Source organism: Orcinus orca, chromosome 2, assembly GCF_937001465.1.
Source record: "Orcinus orca chromosome 2, mOrcOrc1.1, whole genome shotgun sequence".
Classification (NCBI taxonomy): Eukaryota; Metazoa; Chordata; class Mammalia; order Artiodactyla; family Delphinidae; genus Orcinus; species Orcinus orca.
In genome coordinates this window covers 135,732,230-135,748,549 of record NC_064560.1, presented here as the reverse complement: position 1 = coordinate 135,748,549, position 16,320 = coordinate 135,732,230, and the positions used below count along the sequence as shown (strand labels likewise).

The 16,320-nt window shown below is 41.0% G+C and overlaps 1 protein-coding gene across 4 annotated transcripts in view; it reads right to left on the bottom strand.

Annotated features, from left to right (window-relative positions):
• Positions 1-16,320, bottom strand: part of AKAP6 (A-kinase anchoring protein 6) — a 599,311-nt gene that overhangs the window by 265,345 nt on the left and 317,646 nt on the right. For all 4 annotated transcript variants that reach the window (XM_049705377.1, XM_049705376.1, XM_049705375.1 and 1 more), the window contains one exon: positions 6,154-7,920. In XM_049705377.1, coding sequence (XP_049561334.1) covers positions 6,154-7,920 — 1,767 coding nt within the window. The remainder of the gene's footprint in view (positions 1-6,153; positions 7,921-16,320) is intronic.

Below are 16,320 nucleotides of genomic sequence, written 5' to 3'. Positions count from 1 at the left end.
ACTCAAAGACTTAAACGCGTAAACTGTAAAACTCCTAAAAGAAAACATAAAATAAAAGCCTCATGACATGGGTCTTGGCAATGATTTCTTGGATATGACACTAAAAGCACAGCCAACAAAAGCAAAAAGAGACAAATGGGGCCACATCATCCTTTAAAAATTTTGTGCATCAAAGGGCCCAATCAACAGAGTGAAAAGGAATGGGAGAAAATGTTTGCAAATGAAATATATAATAAAAGGTTAAGATCCAACTCAACAACAAAAAAATCAAATAACCCAATTTAAAAAGTGGACAACATACTTGAATAGGCATTCTTCCAAAGAGGATATACAAATGGCCAACAAGCATATGTAAAGATGTTCAACATCACTAATCATCAGAGAAACGCAAATCAAAATCATAATGAGATAATTCAAAAGAGTGATGTGCCACAATGTTCACTGCAGCTCTACTGACAATAGCCAGGACGTGGAAGCAACCTAAGTGTCCATCGACAGATGAATGGATAAAAGATGTGGCACATATATACAATGGAATATTACTCAGCCATAAGAGGAAACGAAACTGAGTTATTTGTAGTGAGGTGAATGGACCTAGAGACTGTCATACAGAGTGAAGTAAGTCAGAAAGAGAAAAACAAATACCATATGCTAACACATATATATGGAATCTAAAAAAGAAAGTGGTTCTGAAGAACCTAGGAGCAGGACAGGAATAAAGACGCAGACGTAGAGAATGGACTTGAGGACACGGGGAGGGGAAAGGGTAAGCTGGGACGAAGTGAGAGAGTGGCATTGACATATGTACACTACCAAATCCAAATGTAAAATAGATAGCTAGTGGGAAGCAGCCACATAGCACAGGGAAATCAGCTCCGTGCTCTGTGACCCCCTAGAGGGGTGGGATAGGGAGGGTGGGAGGGAGATACAAGAGGGAAGAGATATGGGGATATATGTATATGTATAGCTGATTCACTTTGTTATACAGCAGAAACTAACACACCATTGTAAATCAATTATACTCCAATAAAGATGTTAAAAAATATCATAATGAGATATTACCTCACACCCATTAGGATGGTTACTATCTTAAAAAAAAAAACCAAAAAAACCCCAGAAAATAACAATTGTTGATGAGGATATGGAGAAACTGAAACTCTTGTGCACTGTTGTTGGGATTGTAAAATGGAGCAACCATGACGGAAAAGGGTATGGTGATTTCTCAAAACATTAAAAGTACAGCTACCATATGGTCCAGCAGCAATCCTGTCCAATTTCTGGGTATATACCCACAGAATTGAAAGCAGGGTCTTGAAGAGGTATTTGCACACCTACGTTCATAACAGCATTATTCACCATAGCCAAGAAATGGAAGCAAGTCCAATATCCCTCCACAGATGAATGGGTAAACAAAATGTGGTATATACATACAGTGGAATTATTCACCCTGAAAAAGGAAGGAAATCCTGTCATATGTTGCAACATGGATGAATCTTGAGGACATTATGCTAAGTGAAACAAACCAGTCACAAAAAGACAAATACTATATGATTCCAATTATGTGAGGCATCTAACGTAGTCAAATTCATAGAAACAAAAAGTAGAATGGTGCCCACCAGGGGCTGGAGGAGAGGGGGAAAGGGCAGTTGTTTAATTGGTATGGAGTTTCAGATTTGCAAGATGAAAAAGTTCTGGAGATCTGTTTCACAACAATATGAATACCCTTACTACTGAACTGTACACTTAAAAATGGTTAGGAAGGCAAATTTTATGTTACGTTTTTTTACCACAATGGAAGAAGAAGGAAAAGAGAACACAGGACAACATGATATTTCTTTAATGACTGCCATCGTCAGTGTGGTATCATTGATGTGTCAACATATGGTCGAAATGAGGGTGAAAGATAGGATGGATCCTATCTGGACCATTTTACCTCTTGGAAAAAGAAATGCAGAAATCAGTGCCAAGTTAATCCCAGGACCAAACCTCTTCTATATTCCCATTAACCTGGTATTACTGACCACATCCCAGCTCTACCTCTAGGCAGCAGCAAGGGTGACTGTCTTTGTGCTGCTACCACAGACTAGCCTGAAATTTTACATAGCCTAGTTACAAAGATCAAGCACTCAGACAAATATTTGCTGCACTGAATCTGAAATAATTTATGTGCAAGGACATTCTTAGCTGGCACCAAAGATTGGGTTTTTAAATTGGGTTATAGATGTCTCTGAGATAAAATGCTAACAAACAGCTGAGTCATTGAACTATAGCTGGGACACCATAATCTAGCATTTGAAGACATTTATATCTCTGGGGAGAAAAGGAATCAGCTACATCATGCATCCATTAACTTAGTACCAATGAGTCCAACCTAATGCAGTCATGTCTTTCAGGACGAGTTCTAAGGTCCTCATTGACTCTTTAAAACAAATCTAAAGGTTGAAGATTATTTTTTTTTCTTTATCCTTATTCTTCTTGATCTCCATTTTGCAAAGAATGAAGCTAGTGTTCATCATACTACACATCTTTCTCCCTTCATTTACTTAATACCCGAGAATCCTGTTCCTTCCTGGTCCCCACAACTAGGCCTCTTCCTTACTCCTGCCTCGTAACTGGGCTAAAACTTGAAAGTCAGTTGTCCTCCTCTTCTCTTCTCCATCTATCCTCAGTCTCTCAGGGAATTCTTCTATTCCCAAGACTTTATCTAGTGGGAAGAGCAAAGCAGATAGGGCTTGAAGCATGGCTCTATGACTTACTAGCTGTGCAGCTTAGGAGAGGTGATTTCATCTCTCTGAACTCCTCTCCTCCACTCTAAAATGGGGACTCATTCATCCTTTCATCTAACAACCTTTATTGAGCACCTACTATGTAGCAGGCAATGTTCTAGGTACGTGAGATTCACTAGCAAGCTACACAGGTAAAAATGTCTGCCTTCACAGATCTCCCAGTCTAGCACGGGGAGACAAAAATTAATAATAATACACATGCTAAATAAGAGAATGATATAAAATTACAGAATATGGTGAGAGCTGTAGAAGAAAAGAAAAAGAAGTCAGGTCACACTTTTTAAAAGGTGGTCAGGGTAACCTTCCCTAAGAAATTATTATTTGACCAAGTCTCAGGAGGTGGAGGAATTAGAAAAAAAATGCATCTGACAGAGAATGTGCAGCCAGAGGGAGCTGACAAAGGTCTGAAAGGCAGGGGTGTACCCAGCTTGTTCCAGGAACGGCAAAGGGTCCAGTGGGAATGGAGTGAAGTGAGCATGGGGAAGAGGAGCTGGAAATGAGTCAGAGAGGAAATCAGGGGACCAGTCCATGTAGGATCTCTGAATGCCATGGGAGCTGTTGCAGAGTTTTGAGCAGAGGGGTGACATGATCTGATTTATGTTTTAGGTTTTTCTGGCTGTGTTGGGTCTTAGTTGTGACGCACGGGCTCCAGAATGTGTGGGCTCTGTAGTTTGCGGCACGTGGGCTCTCTAATCGAAGCACGCAGACTCAGTAGTTGTGGCGCGCGGGCTTAGCTGTCCCGCAGCATGTGGGGTCTTAGTCACCCCCCTAGCCTAACAGAGATCGAACCTGCATTCCCTGCGTTGGAAGGTGGATTCTTAACCACTGGACCACCAGGGAAATCCCTGATTTATGTTTTAAAAGGATCACTCTGGCTGCTTTGTTGGGAATAGACTGTAAGGGGAGCAGAATGGAAGCAGGGAAACCAGTTAGGAGGCTACCTCAGTAATCCAGGCAGGAGGTGATGGTGGCTAGGACCAGAGTGGGAGTACTGGAGAGGAAGAGAAGTGGCCAATGTAAGATAATAAAACCTACCTTGTAGGGCTGTTGCTTTAAGAATCTTATGAGAGCACTACTTCAGATAAAGTGCCAAGTATTTGCCTGATACAAGGAAGATGTTAAATAATACCCTCTCTTATTATATTTTCCTGGTTGAATACGTTTTCTGGGTCACTATATGGAGGAGGTCAAAGCTAGAATGTGATACCCAAGGTCAACTGACATGGGGATTTGTAGTCACCCCTGCCTGAAGCATTGAAAGGAAGTTGGGCTGAGGAAGGGGCTTAATCCCCTTTCAGGTTTCACTTCATATCCCAACTCCAAGACAGTATTTCCAACGGCCTACATTTCCTCTTAAAAGTTTCATCGTATACTCAATATCGGTGCATGTATTTTTAAAAATTACCTGCCTCACCTCCACCTCAAGCGGCTACCCATCCAAATGTTTCCTTCTATTAAAACTACACCAGTCCCTAGAGACTGATAACTTAGCTTCATCTTTGTAGAATTATGGAATAAAAGGATGCTTCCATTGGAAGTTGGTATAATAGCCATCATCTGCTTAAAACATCTCTATTTACAAAAAAGAAACGAGGCCCAGAATGGAGCAGCATTAGCTGTGGGCCGCTCCTGGCTTTAATGACTGTGCAAGGGCTGGAACCAGTTTCCTGGATCCCGTTCACTTTATCAACAGCGCCCCCCATTCGCCCATCCCCCATCACAGCAGCCCCTAACACTGGGTGCCACAGGCATCTCTGCACTGGTCACCACCATGGCTGCCATGACCATCTTTCCTGTTATTGCCAATTAGGCCTTCCAGAAAGGCTATTGGAGGCCATGGCACACACTGCTTTAAGTGTGCTGGCTCTGGGTTCAAATTCTGACTCTGCACTCACTAGCTGTGAGGCCTTGAGCGAGTTTCCTAACCACAGTCTGCCTTAGCATCTTCATCTGAAAAGTTCTTACCTCCCAGGACCTAAGTAGAATAAGGCATGTAAAGCCCTTAGCACAGAACCAGCACAAAATAAGAGCCCAAGGAGCATGAGTTATTGTTAGTTGTATAACTATTCTCACTCCCTTTCAGAGAAGTTACCATGGATGCCTGGTAAGCAAATCCTAATTGCCTTGGTCTGGCCATCAGGGCCTTGCAGCTACCAGGTCTATTAAATGTATGGAAACTTTTATTGCTCTTTGCTCACTGACCTTCCAGTCAAGACAGCTGTGGATCCCAATACCATGCTCATTGCCAATACCCACCTCTGCATTTTAGTTTTTGCTCCTTCTACCTGAAATGCCCACTTTCTTCTCTCTAAATCCTGGCACATCCTTCAAAGCCCCGGTGAAGGTTTATTATTTCACAAGAACTTCCCAGGTAAATCCTAGCTCTACTGATATAATTTCTTCTCTACAATACTACAGTATTTACATGTAGTACATACTAGTCACTTCCTAATGGAGAGGCATGGGAGCATTTAGTTAATAGTATGGGTTCTAGAGCAGACTACCTGGTCTCGCTCAGCCTCAGTCTCCTCTACGTAAAATGGGGTTAATATTAGGGTTGCTGTGAGGGTTGGACACATAAATACTTAGTAAACAATTCTTAATATATGTTACGATTATTATATATTGCTGTTAGCTTTACCCTCTTTGTTTTATGTACCCATATGTACTATACTTTTATCCAGTATCTTAAATCACAGCTTACATTAAGGAGCTGAATTCTGAGAATTTTGATGTCTGTCCTTCAAGATTCCATCACATAACAATTTGTTCTAAAAGTACAGATTTACCCAAAATATCAACTCCCCAATCTCAGAGCCCATAGATGGTACAGAGTATAGGTAGCATGGTTATTAGCCAGAGGAGGAAGACTGAAGAAAAAAATTCCTGATAAATTAGAAATACCTGGTCTTTTTGTACAAGAAGTTAATATTGGAGATGTGAGAGCTATTCTGGGGTTAGAACCAACAAATCAAAAAAGCACTGAGGGTAACTGGAACTTTCCCTTCATGTGTTCCTGAGGTACTGGCATGTGCACAGCTACTGTTCTACCTTATTTTGTATTCCGTTCAAGGGGGTCCACCACTCATCAGGAGCCATGTTAGGTTTGAGCAATATCAACAGAGAGATGTATACCAGCAGGGACACATCAAACTAATGCACAGACAAGGGCAGTTCCTAGTGATGCCACTGTTACAACTCAGTGATCATCGTGTGTTTTTTCTTTCTTTCTTTCTTTAGGGAATCGGTTATGTTTATCAAAAATAGCAACACATTTTATCATGGGGTGGGGAAGAGTTCACCTTTTCCCAGCAATACTTCCAAAAATCAGGTAAGAAATCATTCCGATTAAGAAGACCACCCTTACCTCTATTTTTTCCCATATGGCTTCATAGTTGTCTTGGTGTTGAATATCTTGCATCAGTTTCTGAATTAAAGCAGACTTTGTAGTGGAATGGCTCTCATTTTTCTCAGAGGATGAAGCTCTCTCTGACTTCTCATCAATGTATTTTTTCATGCCAGAGAGAGGCATGCACAACTCCTCATCGGAAGGAAGGTCACTAAGGGGGCCAGATTCAATGCTCTCCCCGAGCGAAGAGGCTATATCACTGGATGAGCTTGGAGACACCCTGCCTAGCCTTGTATGCTTCTTCTTGACATGGTATGTTGGATAGATCTCAGAATCTGAATTCATTTCAGACAGTTCCCAGTCATCAATATTCTGAATGGTTTCTCCCCTGGGTTTCTGAGGCAGAAGCTTTGTTAGGTTTTCCAATTTCAAAGCTAATACTTCTGTCTGCTTAAGGTGAGAGGGCAGTGCTAGGTACTCATCAGAGCCATACCAGGCCTCCACAAGCTGACCGTTCCTGGTGACGTGACTTGGGGAGGAGGTGTAGCTTTTTTTGCTTTTGTGTTCTGAAAGAAGGGGTACCACAGACGTGACGTTGTCTGAGCCAGCAGAGGACTCACTGCTTGGACTAAAAGGTGGTGAACTGGATGTTTCTGACTGCACCGGCAATTGGGCATTCCAACTACTCTGGTTATACAGCTCAAGTGACGATGTGGAAGCAGAATCTGTTTCTGGCCCCTCTATGGCCTTGGAAGTGCTAGAAGGAATTCCATTCGGCACTACTGAGCTCCTAGTGCTTTGGGCTTGCTTGCCTGAACTGGGGTCCCGTTTAGGTGTCTGGCATGAAGGCACCTCTTCTACGGTCTTGTGAGGCTTTTTAAGTCGAAGTTTCTCTTTATGGCCGTCACTCAGCCTCCCCAGGCTGGAGGAGATCTCCTTAATGTGACTTGTGACTGTGTTTTCAAGATTCCCATCCCCCACCTGGTGCAAACACTCATGTGAGTAGCTGGCAGCAGAAGGTCTGTTGGGGTGAGACGACTGTAACACCAGGCAAAGTTTAGCTCTGTCAAGAGGGTCCGCCAGGGAAGGCGCGCTCCTGCTCATCTCAGGCTTGAGATCAACCACCTGCTTCATGCCACCAGCGCCTTTCAGATTATTCTTAAAAGTCTCCTCTTTAAGGAAAAGCCCTCTTTTTGGCAACGTGGGCTGTGTGGGAGAGTCCTCGTTATAATTAAAGCAATCTCTGATGGATCGCTTGGGGGTTGCATTTTCACAAGGAAGAGGCTGTTGATTCTTTGCCCCGAGTTGGGAAGAGGAATCAGATTCTTGCTTCACAGTCTCCAAAGAGGGTTGTCCAGCATTTGTCAGAGCGTCCCCTGAAGATGACAGCCCCTGCGTTAAGCCTGGCTGCTCCTCCGCTGTGGCTGCACTGTCTTCCTCACACCCACCTCTGTCACCTGCTGAAAGAGACACCTGAGACGCCTCCTCACTAACTGCTTCGCTGCAGTTGGAAGGGACCGCGTCAGGAGCCACCGTAAGTAACCCAACGCTTCGGATAAGCTCAGGGAATTCCTTTTCCATTTCACTGTAGCTCCAAGAGTCAAAGGGTTTGGTTTTGACCTGGCTAGAGGTCATATCACCCAGGCCACTGAGCAAATCCTCACTTGGACTGTAGTCAGACAGTTCGAAAGCAGTAATGCCACAATCCAGAGACAAGTAATTCTGAGAGCATTTGATAGTTAACTGTCCTGAGTCATCCACTTCTGTTAGAGCATCAAGCCGGTCCTGAAACAGACATCGGAAATGGTTTCAGTAAAGGCAACATTATATTCAACTGCTGCTCACATGAAATCTCAGCAGAGGCTACTATAAAGGTCAAAAATGCTTCAATCTCAATTGCTTCTGGTTTGAGATATAGAAAGGCATATTCATTATCATATTGCTTTATATAGTATCCTGTTCTTAAATATTTAAGGATTTTTCTTTAATCTGGAGAACAGAGCCTTGATAGAAATGGTCAAGGCCAAGCCAAAAATAACCATTCTTACCCTTTCTATTTTAAAATGGTGCATTTTTCATTTAGTAAGCATTTCTTAAGTGATGCCTTAAGTAATAACATTTCTGAAAACAAAATAACATGAGAGTGAAATCTCCATGGATGTCTCTTTTGCTTATCACCCCATCACCCACCACAGTGGCGAGCTCATAGTAGATGCTCAGTAAATATTTTAAAGTAGAATAATTAATTATAGTAAGTCTGTTGTGTTAAATATATATTCACAAATCACAAGAAGGTGAACTACTGAATTTGCATACATAACAAAAATAGTTCAAGGCCAACTTCTCTTTGTCCCCACCTTTTAAAGGTAAACACAGGAAATCCTGGCGAAAATTAATGAGTCAAAAGTGTATCATCTTAGCCCCCATCCCCGCCCTCTGTATGCACTCTCCCCTACCCTCCACCCCCATCCCCATTTCCATTTGTGTGTGCTAGATACCAAGTGCCCACCTTCCTTCAAGGTAAGCTGATGTGAAATTCCCCTATGCTAAAAAATAGTATTATAAGTAAGTGTTTTTAATTTTTTAATCTTTAGTTGTATAATTCAGGTTCTTTTCTCATTACTAACGCAGTTGCTGTTATCACACAACAAATGGGGAGACTTTTACTTGATGATTTGTTCGGGGCAGAAGGACCCCTGGAATCCTACATGCCTACCTGGCTGAAGGATAGCTGGTCTAATCTAGCCCCTTAGGAGATGAAGGAAGAAAACTGAAAAGTAACGGGTGGCTATATCCCCAGATCTCTGCTCTCCTGGAGGAGGGATGGGGTGAGCAGGACCCTGTATCATTTTAACCAGGTTATCCCAAGATCTGGCCTTTCCAGGACCTTACATCAAGTTTTGGGGGCCATTTGTTTGTTTTGTTCTCTCCCTTCAGACCTTTACCTTGCCTTTACCTCCTACTCCCTTCACTCTTTTTTTTTTTTTTGCGGTACGCGGACCTTTCACTGTTGTGGCCTCTCCCGTTGCGGAGCACAGGCTCCGGACGCGCAGGCTCAGCGGCCATGGCTCACGGGCCCAGCCGCTCCGCGGCATGTGGGATCCTCCCGGACCAGGGCACGAACCCGTGTCCCCTGCATCGGCAGGTGGACTCTCAACCACTGCGCCACCAGGGAAGCCCTATTATATAATTTTTTACTAATCAAATATACCAAGGGGGGAAGTTTCATCAAAATGAGAGGTGTCCCTATGCTAAATTATACTGCACAAAGTAAGAAACCAATATTAACTGCCAATATCAACAAAAAATGGTCTAACTGGAATTGTTCGGCTTTTATGCTTCATATCTGGAGCAGGATCTTTAAAGAAAGAAGTCAGAAGCCCAAAACACCAAGGAATGAGCCAGTCAAACAAAAGTCACAGTTCATGCAATTTTCAAGAGAATAATAGAGGAAACTCCAATGTAAAAGCAGGTTGCATTTACTAAAAGTTTTTTTATTTGGTTGTTCAATGTTCAGAACTTACTCCTTTACAAAAATAGTACTATAAATAGCGATTAAGCTCCAAAGCTATCCCATAAGTTAGTATTTAAATTATTAACTAGTTGAAATTTACATTATTTTTAATCATTTTTATCACAAAGTTACAGCACTGCATCTACTTAAGTGAGGTCAAAGAGGCATTAAGGAAAAATGTTCCTATGATGAATAGAAAAAAAGAGATGTGAGAGTTCAGGTAAAAATTAGATCCATGAAAATGTCAGCTACCCGCTTCTGGACAGGCAAGGAATACCATAACCGTGGGAAGGTATTTGATCGCAATTTTGGTGGTCACAGAACGTTAAGACCAGGGGATACTGTCTTGTTCAAAAATAACAGGTACTCAATAAATGATGTTAGCTGAACATACGGCATGAGACATCTAGATAATAGGGTATGGTTGCCTTTTCCTAATTAAGTCTTCCCCTGAAGATCCCTTCCCTAGCCAGTCCTTCGTTTGGAAAAGAAAATACCATACTCAAAAACACTTAATGGGGCTTCCTTGGTGGCGCAGTGGTTGGGAGTCCGCCTGCCGGTGCGGGGGACGCGGATTCGTGCCCCGGTCTGGGAGGATCCCGCATGCCGCGGAGCGGCTGGGCCCGTGAGCCATGGCCTCTGAGCCTGCGCATCCGGCGCCTGTGCTCCGCAACGAGAGAGGCCACAGCACTGAAAGGCCCGCGTACCGCAAAACAAACAAACAAACAAACAAAAAACACTTAATGCTCCAAAGGGAGCCCTCTCCCATCCTGTTGCCAATCAGGCCAACTACTGCTGTGCATGGCTGATTGTCATTCAGGGGTAACTAGTTTTAATTCATACTGCATTTTTTAATGTGAAAAAAAAAAATCCCTCCCTGAAAAACAAAACAAAAAAACAGCACATAGCATATGCATTTCATATCCTAAAGACCAAGTGGCAAGCATCTACCCATATATTTTAACACAGTTGGCCATTATTTAAGAGCATTCCTCAAAAGTATTTTTCTACATTTCACAGTGCAGAGGCAATTTTAAAAAAATAAAGTTCTCTGAAGTTTCTCAGAGCAGATAAATAATGAGTTTCATTTCTTAAAATATTGCTTAGTAATACTAATATTTTAGTCCCACTGCTTTCTACTGGACCACCTTCCCAGATAGTTTTCTAATGCATGTAAGTAATAACGTCTCAGGTGGATATGGAGGTGGGGGAAGAGTGCATGTTGTTTTTACTGGCCTTTTTATTTTAGAAATACCACATTTTATTTTGTAGTGCTTTTAGCTGTGTCATGGCAGCCTAGCAATGTCCAAACAGACGCCCATTTAATATGTTATGAAGCAGTTTCTCAGATGAAGGTTATGTTTTATGGAGATGGTATCTTATTCACTTTATTGATGAGCAATTTATTCACTTTACTGCTGGCTTCAATATTGTCTCAGACATCAAGGAAACCCTTTTTCCTCCCTAATTTGAAACAAGAAATTTTGCTTTGTTCCTTACCCATAAATAAGTTTGAAGTTCTAATTCCAAATGCCTTCTCAGATCTTTCTTTGTTTAACCGTGAATTCTGTCACCAGCTGAACATGAGACTTGATACTTATAATTTAGAGATTTGAAGATCTCCCTACTAAAATGCCCCCAAGGTTTATATTAGTGTCCATTGCCATTTCAGAGTTGACTTTGTGCCCTGATTTAGTGACCTTACTCAGAAGAGTTGAAAACAGAATTTCACTGTTTCAATTATGGTTACGGCAAAAAATTTTGTATGCCTCTCTCTACCCTTCCTCCCCTAATTTCACTACATGGTGTTTGTTATGCTTCAATTACTAACATATAAATTCATGGACCTCTTACAAGAAGGTGACAGCCCCCCAGAGTCCTCAGACCACAGGGTCGAGACCCTTGCTCAGATTCCTTTCAGCTCTCCCATGTTGGTGCTCTGATTCTGACTGCCTTGCAGAGAGCAGCAGTGGACAAAGAGGAACAAGCAATGATAGGGAAATGGGAAGCAAGGCAAAGTTTAGTTTCTGATGGGAAAAGGGAAAACAGACAAAGTCTTTCAATATTTTTATTTATACTATAGTAATAATTCTTGACAATTTCCATTTTCTACAGGCTGAATTTATGAGTCAAATAGCTAATCTCCATGATCAATCCCAGTCAACCAACCTACAGTGATATCTCCCTCTTCCACACTTAAAGCAGTTATTATCTGCATTATTTACTTCAGTTCAACTCATCGACTTTTATATACAGCGACACGAACTAGGTGCTGTGGGAGATACAGAGATGATTATAATCTGGTGCCAACAATCACGAAGTTCAAATCTAGCACGCACTTTGTCGTAATATAAATTGCCCTGTGATAAGTGCTCGTGGAAGAACACACAAAGTGCAATGATGTGAGTGCTCTGGAAGGACCAATGTGTTCCCACTGAGAGGGTGAGTATCATTTAGGTAAAGTGCTTACCACACCATCTGGCATATGGTAAGTTCTTAATCAATGTTCGCTATTGTGTTACTACTATTAACAGTTATCACCACCTGTGTGACTACCTCTCTCAGCCTCAGTCTTCTTATCTGTAAGATGGATACTATAATATCATCTGTAAAATAAGGATAATAGTACTTGCCCTGCTAACTTCCCAGAACTGTTTGAGGATCTAACAAAAGTATGACGTTGATTCCTAACATTTAATAGCATGTGTTATTCATCTTTGAATGCCTAGTGCCTTATAAAGAGTAAGAAATCAATAAATATTTAGGGAAGGTAGAAAGGAAAGTAGGAAGGAAGGGAAGAAGGAAATAATTATTATTATTTTTACCAAAGAGATCAGTTAAGAGCTGGTTTTGCTTGTTTTATTTAATTATTCTTAGGTTTGTGCCCTTAAGCATTCGCTTAGCCTCTCTTAAACTCAATTTTTCCATCTATAAAATGGAACTATTTTTTTAAATTGACGTATAGCTGATTTACAATATTGTGTTATTTTCAGGTGTACAGCAAAGTGATTCAGTTACATATTTTTTTTTCAGTTTCTTTTCCATTATAGACTATTACAAGATACTGAATATACTTCCCTGTGCTATACAGTAAATCCTTGTTTTAACTAATTTATATACAGTGGTTTGTATCTGTTAATCCCATACTCCTAATTCATCCCTCCTCCCTCCCTTTCCCCTTTGGTAACCATAAGTTTGTTTTCTATGTCTCTGAGTCTGTTTCTGTTTTGTGAATAAATTCATTTATATTATTTTTATATTCCACATATAAGTGATAATCATATAGTATTTGTCCTTCTCTGTCTGACTTACTTCACTTAGTATGATAATCTCTAGGTCCATCCATGTTGCTGCAAATGGCAATCCTTCATTCTTTTTTATGGATGAGTAATATTGAAATGGAACTACTTTTAATACCCATTACCCTCCTTACTAAATGAAACAATAAATATAAATTGCTTATCACAGTATCTGAAATATAGAAAATTTCAGTATAACACATTTTTTACACAATGGGAGCTTTGCCCTAAAGTATTTTTTGTTTGTTCAGCTGGTTTTGTTTCAGTAAGGCATTTGCCAATTTGTTTACAAGATATAGTCTGCTCCATATTTAAATAAAGGAATGAAACTCACTTTGTTTTTGTACGGACAGAAAGAGAACTTGCTACTTTCTTGACTTTCAAACCTATTCTTTTTTTTTTTTTTTTTTTTTTGTGGTACACGGGCCTCTCACCGTTGTGGCCTCTCCCATTGCAGAGCACAGGCTCCAGACACGCAGGCTCAGCGGCCATGGCTCACGGCCCCAGCCGCTCTGCGGCACATGGGATCTTCCCGGACCGGGGCACGAACCCGCCTCCCCCGCATCGGCAGGCGGACTCTCAACCACTGTGCCACCAGGGAAGCCCCAAACCTATTCTTTAATGGGCTATGAAACTCAACTGATTTCCAAAAAGAGAAAAATGAATTTACCTTCACTGGAAGGACATTTACTATTCTAGTTTATCAGCATGTTTTACGCCATCTCCCTCTTCATTCTATAAATCTTTCATAGCTGAATTTATTCTGATAAAGCTGAGAATTTTATCCTAATTCTCTTCCTATTTTCCACAGTTCCAGTGTGCTGACAGAAACAAATAAAACTAACAAATAAGATCAGGAATCCATTGCTTCAGGAAAGACAGTAATGGAGACAGTGCTTCAATTCACAGAGAAATGTCCACAAAGCAGAGGGCTGAGAATCCACTGTTCCTTTACCCCTCATACAACGTATTCCTGCATCTCTACGACAGGACTAAAGACTGACTCCAAACATGAAAATGCACTGAATTGCTTTCAATCGAATCTGTAAATAATTGTTGAGCTCACATTGTGAGACCCATGATGGGTACTACTTAATATAAACTCACTACATAGCTGTGAAAATAGTGGCCAGTAACAATTAGATAGTCTCAATAGCTTTTCATCTTTCTTGGGCTACCACTTTGTGAATAATACAAGTTCAAATAAACACATGATGAACATATTCCACAAAACACCAATAACAACAATAACAATAAACCCTAGAGCACTTTCATATCCCCAGCTCTAATCAGAGTTGTGGTCAGTAAATGTTTATTGAATGAATAAATAAATATGTAATATGAGTTGGTTTGACTCAATGATTTCTAATGCCCCCTCTAAGTGGTTGAAAGTGGGCAGATCTGATGACCGATCAATACTGGATTTTGGACAGAGCCAGGAAAACACATGGGTAGAAACAAAAAAAGAATGTACAGATTGGAGATACCAGGTAGATATCTAAAGTACTGTCTGTTCAGAGTTTAGACAAACCTTCCCCATCTCTGATCTCCCACCTCATTAGCATACACCTCCTCCTAAAGACCAGATTTAGGGCAGAGTTGACTAGTTTGGGATTCTTTGTTGTTTCCCATAACCACAAGGGTCCCAATCAGGAACCTTCTAGGGATCCCACTTGGGATGGTTGGCATCTGAGGACTATCTCACACACCTACATATTCATTCTACGATTTTAAAAGGAACTCTACCGAAGTCTGTATCACCTCCCTCATTGCCACAATATTAGGAAAAGCTAAATGAAAACAAAGACTGTGACCTAAAGTTAGAAGTGAGCCCAGTAGATTTTCATTCTCAGAAACTTCCAGGGCCTGCAGGGAATTTGCCACAGCAAGAGCATCATTATTACAAAAACAATAATCAACAAATATAAATCATTTATGAGAAGAAGCCCAGATTTGTTTTGTGTTGTTGATAATGTTGGAGCCACTGAAACATTAATAACTTAATGAGATGCAACACTCTTTATAAGGCCTTTTAATACACATTTATATTAATGCCTTCTAAACTTGTATAATACATATTTTCCACAAAATCAACAGCAGAGCACTAAACTGGGTTTCAAGAGTCAAGGGACTATATACATACACACACACTCTGTATCTATACATGGTATCTATCTATCTACCTACCTACCTATCCATCCGTCCAACTATCCATCCATCTATTTATCTATCTACCTACCTACCTATCCATCCGTCCATCTATCCATCCATCTATTTATCTATCCATCCATCCATCCACACACACGTATATATAGCCCCTACTTAGCTAGCACAATGCCTCTCCCTCTCTCTCTCTCTCTCGCTCTGACATATATGTCAGTTTTATTTGGGAATAGGAGAGTTCACTTGGATTTAACTTTACAGTGTTCATTCTTAAGCTATGAATCAAGATTAACAGCAGCAAACTCTTTAAACTATGCTTACTATGAGTACAAAAAAATCTAAATATACTGGTTGTGCAAAATTCTAAAGTCCATACGACTCACTGCAACCAGAATGATTTTCTAAACCATGAATTGAATCGCATCAATTCCCTGAACAAACTCTTCTGTTATCCTCAAAATAAAGTCCACTTCTCTTAATATGACTTTTTAATACGGCTTTTCATCTTCATGATCTGACCTCTGCTTACATATTACTTCAAATCCTGCTTCCTGGTCCCTTGAACTTTTTCCTCTCTGAGGCTGTCATTCTCTCTCTTACCTCTGGATCTTTGATCATGCCACTCCTTCTGTCTAGAACAGTTTCTACCTCTGTTCATCAGTCTAATCCTGCTTCTCCTTCAGGTCTCAGGTTAGACTCACTTCTCCTGTAAAGGCTTCCCTGTCTGAATTAGGTGCCCCTTCTCTCTCCTCCAGTGGCATCATGTAGACCATTGTATCTGCATGTAGATCACGCAGATCACAGTCTGGTCTTAATGTCTGTCCACTTGCCTCCACTCCCCACTAGTCTCAGCTCTTTGAAAGCAAAGGCCATGTTTTGATCACTGTTACACTCTTAGCACCTAGTGCCTGGCCCATATAAGCACTCAATGAATATTTATCAAATAACTGAACGAGGAACAGGAAGCCAGGTTAGCACCAACAGCTACGGGTGGTATCTGTGCAAACTACCGCTGTGAATGAACTCTGGTTTTTAGCTTCATTCACATTAGAAGTGCCCTAGCCTCTAGTCACTATACCTAGATTCAACACCGGGCTTAGGACCTGCTTATTTACCTATAAAGAATTCCTATCCCACACCTCTGAACTGAAAACATCCTCAAATAATGACACCTGACAATGCATTATTTGGCTTCAAGGAAAACACCCA